General features: G+C 38.8%; 1 protein-coding gene across 2 annotated transcripts in view; it reads right to left on the minus strand.

Moving 5' to 3' along the window:
• AEBP2 (AE binding protein 2) overlaps positions 1 to 15,373 on the minus strand; it is a 61,556-nt gene that overhangs the window by 16,258 nt on the left and 29,925 nt on the right. For both annotated transcript variants that reach the window (XM_080661416.1, XM_080661417.1), the window contains exons 3-4: positions 10,456 to 10,563; positions 73 to 259 (exon numbers count right to left, since the gene is read on the minus strand). In XM_080661416.1, coding sequence (XP_080517542.1) covers positions 73 to 259; positions 10,456 to 10,563 — 295 coding nt within the window. The remainder of the gene's footprint in view (positions 1 to 72; positions 260 to 10,455; positions 10,564 to 15,373) is intronic.

Genomic DNA, 15,373 nt, shown 5'->3' on the forward strand with positions numbered 1-15,373 from the left:
CTGTTTTTCATGAAAGAACAAGATATAAACAAAAGCAATGTAATACACACAGATTTTCAGTGAAACACTTACGTAATGAGCGTCGTCTTTTGTTCTTTAATTTCCTTCTTTTGTTTATTCCAGCTTTAGAAGGAGATTCTTCTTTGGCCTTTGGCTGGCTAGAAACTTTTGAGGAGTTCTGCTGACTGAAGTGTGTGGGTACGTGGCGAGCTAGCCCTCCCTGAGAAGCAAAGCTGGCATTGCAGCCACCAACAACACACTAAATAAAAATAAAAAAGGATTATCAGGGATGCTGTATTGGGAACAAGTACATTTTCAGAAGTAAATCAGCAAGCTATAGAACTCATTCCAGGAAATAAAAACCCTTTCATTTTATTTTATAAGTTGCCCAAAGTCATATACAATAGGTAGTGGCAGAGCTGGAAAATAAAACTCAAGTTTCATGATTCCCCAGTTTACTGCTCCTCCCACTATACACAAGACAAAAACAGTGGATCCTTCTTTCCAGAAAAATCTGGTTTTGAATTAACCACTTTTGTAAGAGGAGCAATATTTTATACCAAAGAACTAGATACCTACCAACTACTTGCATTCCAGATTTTTAAAATTATTTTTATCTTACAACATATGCTATTTCAAAACCAACCTATTCTAACAGATAGGAAAAAAATGTAGTAATTCAGATATTTTTAAAATGTTTTTATTGATTTTTAGACAGAGAAGAAGGGAGAGGGAGAAATATAAACATCGATGAGAGAAGACGAACATCATCAATCTACTGCCTACTGGGGGTCGAGCCAGCAACCCTGGCATGTGCCCTGACCAGGGATCAAACTGGAAACTTATTGGTTCCTGGGTCAACGCTCAACAGCTGAGCCTGAGCAGTAACAATGATTTTTTCTTTAATATATTTTTATTGACCTCAGAGAGGAAGGGAGAGGGAGAGAGAAATAGAAACATCAATGATGAGAGAGAATCACTGATCGGTTGCCTCCAGCATGCCCACTACTGGGAATCGAACCCACAATCCTGGCACATGCCATTGACCGGAATCGAAGCCGGGACCCTTCAGTCCACAGGCCAACACTCTATCCACTGTGCCAAACCAGCTAGGGCAGTAACACTGAGTTTTAAACTATTAAATCTAGCCTCTCACAGAAGACTTATGCTCAGAGTTGGGCTTATGCAGCCTCTCTATAAGTTCCATTAATTACTGCCTCTTTAGCCTTCTGTACTTGTAAGATTGAGAAAACAAAAGATTAGCTATTCAAATCAATCTGGTGGATCTGCTATTCCAACAATAAATGCAGAACACTTGGATATCACTAAAATTATCATATCCATTAAAAATTATAATATACAAATTAGTTATAGTAAAAGTGGGTGATTTCTAATTAGATCTTAGGAAATAATATTTGCAGCAACAAAATGAATGTTATGTAAAACAAATAACATTTTCCAAAATAAACCCCAAACAGCAAAACCCACAGCTAGTGTCTGGTGTCTTTTCTATTAGTAATTTATTGACTTAGTTTCTGACTTGACAACCAAACTCCAGCCATACAAATCTGTTACGCTTAACCAATTACATGCATCAGATTATTCCCAGGTGGTTCAATTTATATGACGTCACAAAAAATCTACATGTTTCAGGGTCTTTCAACAGGCACCTCTACCATTTTTAACTTCTAAAAACACAACACAACCCTCTGTAGAGATCCTAATTTTATTCACAAAGTCTCTCTAAAACTGCCTAAGTGAAAAGGAGCTTATCCTCCTTTGAGGAGATTCTTACACTTTCACTGCATATCTAGGTACTTATCCCAACTCAACCTTTCCATTCATTTTAAGTCATAGGCATATTTATATGTATAAACAGAAATGAACTGCTTAGAGAACTGATAAAACCAATGCTGGCTGAAACACTTTACAGCAAGCTCCTTATATAGTGCCCATTAATAATTATTCTTTTTATTTTAAATACAAGAGACATATGGGTTCTAAAGGTACTCAGCATTACTAATAAAAATCTTTGCCCATTCTAGGGTGCTCACTAAGTTAAGAGGCAGAGGAATGATTCAAGGTTTACTTCAAATCATTGTCTATTTTATGTCCAGTGCTATGCAAGATTCTGTCAGTATAAGGATGACTGAGATAGTTTTTACCCTGAAAGTGCTTACATGTGGTCACCAAGACATACATATAAAGTAACTTCAAAGAACTACAACAGGGTTCAGGCACAGAGTGCTATGGGAATCCTGAAAAGAAGCAGTCAGCCATATCCCGTACTTTAAAATAATATTGGATTTACTTCTTACAAGGACCCTATGAATAGTGTGGTCCTCAGATAGTCTGCAACAAGAATGTTCAGCTATAGACCCTGACCATGAGAAGTTTAGTATCTAATGGTTACTGAATTCTTAGAATATAAAAATTTACCACACATTCTTTGAGTACCAAGAAAGAATAATGATTTTTAAAGTTTCCATCTTCTGCAGATTACCATATTGCCACAGAACGACCTTGTAGACTACAGGAGCCAAGAGCCAAGTAAGGCTACTATAACTAAGAAACCAAATTTTTAATTGTATTTAATTTTTATTATTGATTGAGGTGAAATTCACATATCATACTATGTTAAAGAATACAATTTAGTGTTGTGTATTAACAATGTTGTATAACCCATCAGCTCTATATCCTTGCCAAACATTTATTTTCCTTTTATTAAAACCATCTAGTAAGAAGTAGTGCCTTTATGGTTTGTTTGTTTTTTTATTATTATTGATTTCAGAGAGGAAGGGAAAGGGAAAGACAGATAGAAACATTAATGATGGAAGAGAATCATTGATTGGCTGCCTCCTGCACAACCCACACTGGGGATGGAGCCCACAACCCAGGCATGTGCCCTTGACCGGAATCGAACCTGGGACCCTTCAAGTCTGCAGGCCGACACTCTGTCCACTGAGCCAAACCAGCTAGGGCCCTTTATGGTTTTTACTTGTGTTTTCTTAATAACCATTTTGATTTTTAATTTAAAACACAATACTTAACTACTGAAAAACTTTTAAGTATGTTTGAACAACTTGGGTGACTCTACCTCTACAACTGCAAATTTTATAATATCTAAACATAGACCAACTGTTTAGCATCTGAATTGAGAGTGCTTTTTAAGTGGAATTACACTTACTAGTAGTGTAGGTTAGTTTTGCACTATCCAATAGATTTTAGCTATCCTATATAATAAAAGCCCAACGACCGAATGGTGGACCGACCAGAATGACCAGTCTACCAGTCACTATGATGTGCATTGACCACCAGGGGGCAGACACTCAATGCAGGAGCTGCCCCCTGGTGGTCAGTGCACTCCCACAGTGGGAGCAACTGCTCAGAGGGCGGGTCCACAGCCACTCAGCTTACCGGAATGAGCGGTGCTCCCACAGTGGGCTGATCCCCGCAGGCCACGCCCCCCCACCAGTGCATGAATCCTGTGCACGAGGCCTCTAATTAGATAAATATAGCTAACTGAGCATTTGAAATGTGGCTCTAAAAAATACACACTGAATTTGGAAGATTTTGTGTCATAATAAGCCATACTTATTTTTCTTACTTTCCAAGAAGATACCATCCCTATATTCCCTAACATATATTCTAAAAACATACATTAAAATAAGCATCTTTTGTAGCCAATGTGTTAAGATACTTCAAAGAATCCTATATAATAAAAGCCTAATATGCTAAGCATCTGGTATTCCAGTGACTGGTCGACTATTCAACCAATCAAAGTGCAACATGCTAATGATATGCTAAGGCCGCTCAACTGCTCGCTATGACATGCACTGACCACCAGGGGGCAGACGCTCCGACTGGTAGGTTAGCTTGCTGCTGGGGTCCGGCCAATCGAGACTGAGCGAGATGGGCCAGACACACCCTGGAGCCCTCCTGCAGTCCCTCCCTGGCCCGATCATGCATTAGTGGGGTCCCTCGGCCTGGCCTGCACCCTCTCGCAATCGGGACCCCTCGGGGAATGTCGGAGAGCTGTTTTCAGCCTGATCCCACAGGCCACTCCCTCAGGAGGATGCCAGACGCATGGCTCAAGGCTAGTGAGTGCTGTTGCAGCAGTGCGAGCCTCTCCTGATAAGGATTGATTGGGTGTGAGCCCACGGCAGGTGAAGTGGGGCCGGGATGAGTGGAAGTGGCAGGTAGAAACTGCAGGCGGCATTGGACTGCGGGTTGCATTGGACTGCAGGTTACATGGACTGCAGGTTACGGCCCAATCCCCACAGGCCACCCAGAGGGGCCCCACCCATGCACAAATTCGTGCACTGGGCCTCTAGTATAACATAAATAAGAGGCTTTGCCCTTGGGTTCTCAGTTTAATATTGGTTAGTCAAACAAATTTGCTAAAAAAGCTCCGCATTTTCAAATTTTAGAACAGCTACTTGACTATAATTAAAAGGCAGAGATGACAGTAACAGTTTAGATCCAACCCCTCAGGTTTAAAATCAGAGGGATTTTGTGGTATGATTCCACTGGTATTATCCTTAATTATAAGGTACCCAGTAGGTTTGGCAGATTCATTTTCTCCTGGGATCCTTTCAAGACTGCAAAGAATAGGCCCTGGTACATCTAGAACTGAGAGTAAATATCCCAAGTTTATTTTAATCAACAATTAAATCAATGATTCAATGCTCAGAAAATGAAGTCAATAATGAGAATTCTAAGAGAAAATTGTTTTCTTTGATTTTGATCATTCACCAATTAAGAACCATAAACAAATCTATAAAAATTTAGAGTGAGCCCTGGCTGGTTTGGCTCAGTGGATGGAGCCTCGGCCTGTGGACTGAAGGGTCCCAGGTTCGATTCCGGTCAGGGGCACATGCCCGGGTTGCTGGCCTGATCCCCAGTGGGGGGTGTGTGGGAGGCAGCCCATCGATGATTCTCTCTCGTAGTTGATGTTTCTATCTCTCTCTCTCTTTCTCCTGTCCTCTCTGAAATCAATAAAATATATTTTAAAAAATTTAGAGTGAGAAAGAGTACTTTTATTAAAAATAAATATAATAGAATCACAATCACACACATTTCACTTAAATACAAATCCTTTTATCCTAAAGGAGAAAATAATTTGTCATCTAATCGATATTCCACTTATTAGTGTGTGTCACAGAGAACAGGTGGGAGACAATTTGCTGTTGCCTCAAATGGCCTGTAGCACCTTCATTCATGGTAACATGAGCATTTCATGGTACTGAGTGGTATTTTAGTGTTCAAATATTCATGTTTTCACCCACACATACAACAATGACCCCTGAACTTAAGCCACCTCACATGGTGTCCTGATGAAAAAGCATCATTTCAACAATTAGAAAAAAAAACCTGGTTTTTGGATATTGAATGTTTTACATGTTCTATCTCCCAAATCCAATGAAACACTCTATGTCCACTGTGAAGTAGCTGTTCTAAAATTTGAAACGTGGAATTAGGGTTTTTCCCCCCTAAACAGATTTATTCAAATGACTAAGAGTGTCTTTGCCAGTACTAAGAATATGAAGTACTATGAAACTCCATAAGGGGCTATTAAAACATAAAGCAGAAAATGCCAGTTTCACAAAAGATATAACAGTATTTATTAACAGGTAATATTAAAGAAAACAAAAATTCCAGGTAGAAAAATGCTGGTTTCTTAGTTTTGATAAATGTACCAAAGTAACATGAGATGATAACATCAGGGGAAACAAACTGCATGAAGGTACAGGAGGACTCTGCACTATCTCTACAACTTGTCCATAAATCTAAAAATTTTCCCAAATAAAGGCTTTTTAAAATTCCAGGTAGGGCCCAGTTAGTTAGATTGTCATCCTAATATGCTAAGATTGAGAGTTCCATCCTCAGGCACGGCACATACAACAACCAACCAATGAGTGCATAAGTAAGTGGAATAACAAATCTGTTTCTCTCTCTCAAATCAATCAATCAATAAAATTCCAGGTAGGAAGTACAGCCTACACAAAAAACCATAATGGAGGTACGGTGTGATCCATTTGAGAACTACAAGTAGCCATACTATCGCCAGAACACAATTTCCTATGAAGATATATAGTAAGGGAACGAATGAGATTAGAGATGAAGGTAAGAATCAGGAATGAAGACCTTACTTGCATCATGCTAAGAAATGTGAATTTTGCACTGGCCAGTTTGTTCCATGGTTAGAGCACTGGCCCTTAGACCTAAGAGTCATTTCCTGGTCAGGGGCACATACCTCAATTGCAGGCTCGATCCCCGGCTCTGGTCAGGGCATGTGCGCAAGGCAACCTATTTATGTCTCTCTCTCATGTAAATGTTTCTGTTTCTTTCTCTCTCTCTGCCCCTCTCCCTCCTACTCTCTGTAAAAGGTGGGTGGGTAGAAAGAGATTAACCAAAGAACTTACATGCATATATGCACAACCCATGGACACAGACAATAGGGTGGTGGAGGCCTGGGAATAGAGGGTGTAGCGGACTATAGGGGTAAATAGGAGCTAAAAGGGGACCTATGTAATACTTTCAACAATAAAGATTTTTTTAATAAAATAAAAAATAAAATACATTCCATTGAAAAAATAATAATAAAAGTCAATGGAAAAGATATCCTCAGGTAAGGATTTAAAAAAAATTGAATTTTAATTTGGAAAGAGAGAGAAGTTACCAAGAATTTCAAATAGCAGTGAATAACAACCACAGAAGATGAACTGGGGATAAAAGAGTAGGGTGAGAAGTAGCAGTCGTATTCAAAATGTACTGCAGGTCAAACTGACAGGATCTGCTACTGCAGATAGGGGGAATGTACAGAAGTTTAGAAGAAGTCAAGAATAATGCAGGGCTCTTAAAACCAGAGTAACTGGATGGGTGATCTTACTATTTACTGAATCTGAAGTAGAACCATTTTTTAAATAGAAAACCTCAATATTTTGTACATGTTAATTAAGTTCAAAACGCTTTATTAAACCTGCAAGGTGAATATTCTATTCTGGAATCCAAGAAGGAAACTTGGGGCTAGAGATACATATCTAAGAGTAAATAGAATATAAATAGTCTTTATTTATATTCTCACCAAGGGTGAGAGCTCTTAAGAGAGTGCTCTCCAATATTTAGAAGTCAGGTAGAGCAGAGGACAGCAAAGCAGACTAAAGGGAGCAGCCATTCAACTGAAGGACTTGTACACATGCATATAAGCATAACCAATGGATACAAGACACTGGTGGGGGAGGGGAGGGCAGGTAAAGGCATGTACTGGGGGGTAGGGGAGGCCGGGGGGAGGTCAATGGGGGAAAAAAAAAGGAGACATATGTACTACTATTTATAATACTTCAAACAATTAAAATAATAAATTTTTTTAAAAACAGTAAAAAAATGTTAATAATCATCAACACCAGAAAAAAAAATAATAAAAAAAATTAAGGGAGCAGCCATTGAGCTTGGAAGCATGGGTGAGGGGGGATGAAAAACAGGCAAGTGTGGTATCAAGGAGGCCTAGAGAAGAGTAAATTAATAAAAATCCCACATGCAACATGCACATGGTAAACACAGCATAGACCTTTCTTCCTCTCAAAGAGCACTGAATTGGTAACCACATTTATCAGAGAAACTAGAGGCCCGGTACACAAAATTCGTGCATGGGGGCGGCGGGGGAGGGGGGGGTGTGGTCCCTCAGCCCAGCCTGCACCCTTTCCAATCTGGGACCCCTTGAGGGATGTCCGGCCGCCCGGACATCCCTCTCACAATCCAGGACTGCTGGCTCCCAACCACTTACCTGCCTCTGCCTGATTGCCCCTAACCGCTTCTGCCTGCCAGCCTGATCACCTCCTAACCACTCCCCTGCCAGCCTGACCAACGCCTAACTGCTCCCCAGCTGGCCCGATTGCCCCTAACTGCCCTCCCCTGCTGGGCCTGGTCACCCCTAACTGCCCTCCTCTGCCAGTCTGGTCGCCCCTAACTGTCCTCCCCTGCAGGCCTGGTCACCCCTAACTGCCCTCCCCTGCAGACCTGCCCCTCCCCAACTTCCCTCCCCTGCTGGCCTGGTCCCCCCCCAACTGTCCTCCTCTGCTGGCCTGATGTCCCCCAACTGCCCTCCTCTGCTGGCCTGGTCACCCCTAACTGCCCTCCCTGCTGGCCTGATTGCCCACAACTGCCCTCCCCTGCAGGCCTGGTCCCCCCCAACTGCCCTGCCCTCCCCTGCAGGCCTGGTACCCCCGAACTGTCCTCCACTGCAGGCCTGGTCAACCCCCACAACTGCCCTCCCTTGCTGGCTTGGTCTCCCTCAACTGCCCTCCTCTGCTGGCCTGGTCACCCCCAACGGCCCTCCTCTGCCAGCCTGGTCACCCCTAACTGCCCACAACTGCCCTCCCCTGCAGGCCTGGTCACACCTAACTGCCCACAACTTCCCTCCCCTGCAGGCCATCTTGTGGCAGCCATCTTTGACCACATGGGGGCAGCCATCTTGTGTCTTGGAGTGACGTCAATTCGCATATTACTCTTTTATTAGATAGGATGTTTAGTAGTAGCTATTATATCATAGGTGATACTTCTCTAATAAAGTCCCCCATAAGAAAAGTATCTCGTAGAACAGAGTTTCTTATGTGTGGGTGCACATCGTAATTACCTGAAAGATCTTTTTTAATAAAGCAATGCCTGGCAACATATCCCAGAGAATCACATTTAATTGGTCACGGGTGCAACTCAGACACCAGGATCTGGATACCTAAGTGGCATAGTTCATATAATAAAAGAGAACCTCTCTATTCTTATGGCTTTCCAAATAATGAGATTCCTACCATTCTCCAACAGTGACTAATTCTTTTTTTAGGGGGCAGGAGAGATATTTTTTTATTTTTTAGTTATCATGATGATCACTGCAGCTATATTATCCTTATTTATACTCAACTAGAGACCCGATGCACGAAATTCATGCAAGGGGCTTGACCCTCGCAGCCCTGGCTTCGTCCAGAAGGACGTCCAGAAGGTCGTTCAGCGGTCCGGTCTAATTAGCATATTACGCTTTTATTATTACAGATACCATCTTTGTCTGAGTGGGAGCCTCCTACAACTTGGCTGCCAAGGCTACACAACATGGGAGCTTCAAATGCAGACATACACAGACATACAAAACGGCAAAGAATTAATGAAAGATAGCAAATTAGGGTTTTTAAAGCTTTATATTATTACAGAGAAAGTCTTGAAAAGCAGAAGATTCTCACTGCAATGTGTGTTGTGTGTAAGGTGATGGATGCATTAAGTAAATGAAGGGAATCCTTTCACAATTATATACACATATCAAGTCACAATGTACTTTTAACTATCTTACAATTTTGTCAATTCTACCTCACTAAAGCTGAAAAGTAAAAGATTTTAACATGAGCAGTATCACTACCATTATAGAGCAAATCATAAAGGAACTGAAGAAATTATTTCATCACTCATCACAGTGAATGATGTAATATTAGTATTACCCACTGTGTCCTGCAACAAATTAGCAGAATGTGCTTGATTGCACCAACTATAAGCCACTTTAGAGTGAGTATATAATAGTTTAAGTCTGGTTTGATAAAATTTCTTTACTCTTCATCAACCTTTTAGGTTAGGTTCTTAGTTCCAAAATACCTAAAAAGATTGGCCAATTCAGGCTTGAAAGAAAGGCTGTTTTTTAATCATTACTTTATCACAATGAGAAGTTATTCAAGTGTCAATATTATGAAAGGAATCCATCATTTTGAGCTATAGAAGACTAGTTGCTAAGGAAAAGTTACAGTAAATAAATGAACCCAAGACAACTAAATAACTATAAATACTGTGTTCAATTTAAACAGAAATATCAGAATACAGGGAAAAAGTGAGCTTACCTGAAACAGTTTCAAACATATACATACAAATTTATCCAGACAAATCACAGCCACATTGACAATAAAGAAAAAGAAAATCAAAACAATCACTAAACATGCTACATACAACTAATTTTTTTTTTCAGTTAAGTAAATATTTGTAAGCAAGATTGGGTTGAAACAACTTAGCCATGATGAAGCTTAATATTAGATGACTAACAAGAATCAAAATCACAATTACAAAAAGAAAAGATCAAGAGAATAGTTTAAAGAATCCCAAAATCCGAGTATGGGAAGCAACCAATAGATGTGTCTCTCTTACACTGATGTTTCTCTCCCTCCCCAAACTCTTTCCTCCTTCCCTTTCCACTCTCTCTAAAAAGCAATGGAAAAATATCCTCAGCTGAGGATTAAAAAAACAAAACAAAACAGAACAGAACAAAAACACATGCATTCAAGTCATTGATCTGTCCACTATTACATCTACTAACATGTTAAAACAAATAGTTCTTTTAAATTTTTTTAAGGGCAAAAGTATGCCCATTAAGAATCTTCTCAATTTACGGTGAAATTTAAAAAATAAAACTCACATACATTTACTTACCTTGAAAGGTTTGTCTCCACTGTGTGTCAGCATATGCCTCTGTAACCAACTCTGACTGGTTGACGGAGTGTTATATACTTTACAACCTTTCCATAAGCAAACAAATACCTGTTAAAAAAAAAAGAGCAAGAATAATTTTCAGTACTTATTTCAACAGTTTTATTCCTTCTAAGCTCAAATGAGCATGTTATAAGCCTTCAATTGACAAAAAGAGCCAATCGAATGCTTAATGTTAAACTAAACTTCCAGTATGATAAGCAATTGTAACCCTTCCTTCCCCCTTAAGGCTGTTGTCCATTCCCTCAATAAGGAACTAACACACCAATGCCAAAGTACCATTCAGAAGGAAATATACAAATTAACAAAACATCCCCAGGAGCTAGGTCTATGAAGCATTTTGTATTTACTGTATGAGGAAACAGGCATGTATTAACTGTAATTATCAAGAAAACATAACCCTGGCCCATGTTTCTCAGTGGTTAGTATCAGCCCACACACCAAAGGGTTAGAGGGTTTGATTCCTGGTCAAGGGCAAGTACCTGGGTGTGGTAGGCAACCAATCAATGTCTATGTCTCTCTGTCTCTCTGTCTCTCTCTCTCTCTCTCTCTCTCTCTCATATCAATGTTTTTCTCTCTCTGTGTCTCTCCCCGCTTTCCTTTGCTCCCACTCTAAAAATGAATGGAAAAAAAAAAAATCCTTGGGTAAGCATTAACCAAAATAAGAAAACAGATATAAACAATGAAAAAAAATCAAGAGTCAAATGTTCATTAGTGGATACTGATAGTTGCATCTTCAAAGAATGAGTAATACAACTTAACTATCAAATTACAAATTCCCTGCTCCTAAATTTCTATTATCACATGCACACTATTTATTCTTACATTGTTCTATTCATTAAAAATATTTTCAATTATCTTAAATTGGAAGCAAAATCTAATGCAAAATGTCAAATTAACATAGTTCCAAAAGCAATGGGCATGAGCTACTCTATCATCACAATAACTTACATTTTTGACTGGGTTTGAAAAATAAATTTTCTAATTGATTATATTGCCATCACACTGGATATTAAAACAGATCCCTAAAATCAGCAAAAAAAAATATAAATCCCTCCCAGGCAGTGTGCCTCAGTGTAGTGCCTGCGCGTAGACCCATGAACCCGGATGTCATGGTCGATTCCGTCAGGGTAAAGGCCTAGGTTGCAGGCTTGATCCCTAGCAGGGAGTGTGCAGGTGGCAGCCGACTGATGATTCTCTCTCATTGATGTTTCTCTCTCTCTCTCCCTTTCTCTCTCTGAAATCATTTTTTTTTTTTTTTTTTTTTTTTTTTTTTTAGTTTTAAAAAGAGAAATACAAATCTACTGTAATAATCACCTTCAAAGTACCATTTCTTAAGCTCTGTTCTTTTCTGAGGTAATAACAATTATAAATAGAGCCACACGTTGAAGACTATAATGTACTACACATAAACAGAAAAAAAGCACACAGGCCCTAACCGGTTTGGCTCAGTGGATAGAGCGTCGGCCTGAGGACTGAAGAGTCCCAGGTTCGATTCCGGTCAAGGGCATGTACCTTGGTTGCGGGCACATCCCCAGCAGGAGGTGTGCAGGAGGCAACTGATGTTTCTTTCTCATCGATGTTTCTAACTCTCTATGTCTCTCTCTTCCTCTCTGTAAAAAAAATCAATAAAATATGTTTGAAAAAAAAAAAAGACACACAGAACTGAGGAAGCAATCATTAAAATAACAGATCAATTTTTACTCAAAATCAAAACCATTTTACATCAGATAGGTCTAACTAGGCAACAGTTTGATGTGACTGTTCAGAAAGTTATCTTATAACCTTATTCCACAAAAGATTTGCGAGTCTTTTTAATTAGATATAAGTCATTAACATTTCCTCCTTCATACTTAAAATTCCTGACCTAGTACACATTTATAAAATGATTGCTAAAGTTCCCAAAATTAAAAGCTAACTTTTAAATGAATTCAGAAAAAAGTAAAAAAAAAATGTGAAGCTACACCTGTATGTTATAGAAACTAATTCAATAACATCTGATAATCACATAAGATAATAATGCTATCTATCCTGACTGAAGATTTACTAGACTCTTAATGTCTTAAATTTTTACTCCAGGCAATTTACAGGAATCAAAGCTTGGTTTGAAATTTTCACAAATCATACCCGAAAATCAGTAATGCCTTAAAACAAGTGTTTGGGTACAAAATTAGCATAATTTATGTAATAACTTTTGTAACAGTGAAGAATTCTGCTGATGTAACTCTTAAGTGACCCCTGTGCTGAATTACTCTCAAAAATTTTTTTCAGAAAAATATTCAAACACTGCCCTAACCTAATATTAACCAACCACTACATTTGAGATAAACCACAAATCTCTAACTTCTAAATTTTTTTCCCCTATGAATAAACGTTAAGTACAGAGGTAATGGCAGTTCCTATAATTCCATCAGATAATAGCCTTAATTCTGAGTAGGTATGATGGAATAATTTCTAGTAACACTATTAGGGCAACACCTTCAAATTCAAAGAAAAACCATAACATTTAACCTAGTGAATATTTTAGGAAATGAAATTAAGTGTAAAGAGACCAAAGCTAACTATGTTTACCCATATTTGGATGAAATACTTGTGAAATGTTTGAAAAATTAGGGGGCAAGAAGGAAGCAATAAACTTGCACAAGGATAGTCTTGATACACAAAATGGCGCTAAAAATCCACATCAAGGATCCACAAAATTTTTTAAAGCTAAATTTCCTTTCCTAATTTATATTAGAAAATCCCTTGGATAAAACAGGTAGTCCAAAATCTGAAATAAGAATCTTAATTCAAACCTCAGTCTTTTTCTGATGCCAGTTTGTTAAAAATATTTTTATGCCCTACTTTCAGAAATGTTCTCATTGCAAAAATTCTAAAAACCAAACACCACAGGAATTAAACCCAAATATGAAAATTCAAAAATAAAACCTCTTAAGGTTCCTCTATCCTATCTTAAAATGAATTAAGATTTAGCCATATTAATTAGAACACTGAGGCACAGAGGTTCATAGTCCACCCTCTGATGACAGATGTATGTTATATTAGGTTGTATTACATGTAACAGAAATAGAACAAAAGTAAATGACTAAATTCTAGTAAGCTTTCACACTTCACAGCTATGTAATTTGGGGAGAAATCACTTATCTAAGTCTCTTATTTCCTTTTTTATCAAAAACACTACGAACACACATTTGATAACTCCAAAACACGGTAAAAATGTAAGATGATGTATATTCCATTAAGACCAGTTAACAGAAAAACTGTTTATATTAGACATTGAAGATACCTTCTCAAAATAACTGCTACCAGCCCTGACCGGTTTGGCTCGGTGGATAGAGCGTTGGCCTGCGGACTGAAGGGTCCCAGGTTCGATTCCGGTCAAGGGCATGTGCGTTGGTTGCGGGCACATCCCCAGTAGGGGTTGTGCAGGAGGCAGCTGATTGATGTTTCTCTCTCATCGATATTTCTAACTCTCTATCCCTCTCCCTTCCTCTCTGTAAAAAAAAGTCAATAAAATATATTTTAAAAATAAAATAACTGCTACCAGATTTTTCTGAAACTGTGCATGAAAAAGGAAGCTTTTTTCATGCGATACACACACACCACCAGTGGTTCTCAATGGTTAGTGTCTATCTATGAATCAGGAAGTCACGGTTTGATTCCTGGTCAGGGCAATTGCCTGGGTTGCAGGTTCTATTCCCATGTGAGGCACGTGTAGGAGGCAGCTGATCAATGATTCTCTCATCATTGATGTTTCTATCTCTCATCTCCCTTCCTCTCTGAAATCAATAAAAATATTTTTTAGCCCTAGCTGGTTTGGCTCAATGGATAGAGCATTGGCATACGGCCTGAAGGCTCCCGGGTTCGATTCCGGCCCAGGGCACATGCCCAGATTGCAGGCTCCATCCCCAGTGGAGGAGGGTGTGTGTGCAGGAAGCAGCCTATCAGTGATTCTCTCATCATTTATGTTTCTATCTCCCTCTCCCTTCCTCTCTAAAATCAATAAAAACATATTTTAAATATATATATATATTTTTTTTTTTAAATAAAATAGTAAAAAATAAAATCAGGAAGGGGTTAGAGATGGATGATTTTAGGGTTCCTTTAAGTTCTAATATTTCTCAGGGAAAAATACTTTCATTTACAAAATGTGAACATACAAAAGAGAAGCATATTTTTTATACCTATTTGGTCTCAAACCAGTTTGCTCTTTCAAGATCTGTCTAAAATGATAGCTATAATTTTGTATCATTACTTTTAGCCACAGTAAATGTATTAACATTTTCAATTTTCTGTTAAAGATATGTAATAAAACAGAGGACAAAAATGTTTGGTTAAAAACCTAAAATATTTTTCATGTACTGCAAAAGAATGACAAATATCATGTTGTATTCAGGAGATATCAGAATGACAATCAAAACACAAAGTGAGCCCTGGCTGGGTTGGAGTGTTGTCCCATATACCAAAAGGTTTTGGATTCGATTCCTGGTCAGGGCACATACATGAATTGCAGGTTTGATCCCCAATTGGGGGCAGCCTATCGATGTTTCCCTTTCACATGGATGTTTCTCTCCTTCTCCCTTCCTTTCCCTCTCCCCACAAAAAAATCAATAAAAACATATCCTCAGGTGAGGATAAAAAAAAAAAAAAGAAAAGAAAAGAAACAAACAAAAACGCAAAGTAGCCTCCTAAGATTGATTTCACCTCCTAGCAGAAATCTCATGTAACCCTGGGTCTACAAATGTCATTTTATAAAACATAAAGGTAACTGGCCTCATTCAAGTCTTTGAATAATATCCTACTGCCCCCCAACTCCCAATCGCCCTCTGGTCCTCTCCCCTCAAACACACCAAAGAACGAA

The sequence above is a fragment of the Plecotus auritus genome (genome assembly GCF_963455305.1).
Source record: "Plecotus auritus genome assembly, chromosome: 3".
Lineage (NCBI taxonomy): Eukaryota > Metazoa > Chordata > Mammalia > Chiroptera > Vespertilionidae > Plecotus > Plecotus auritus.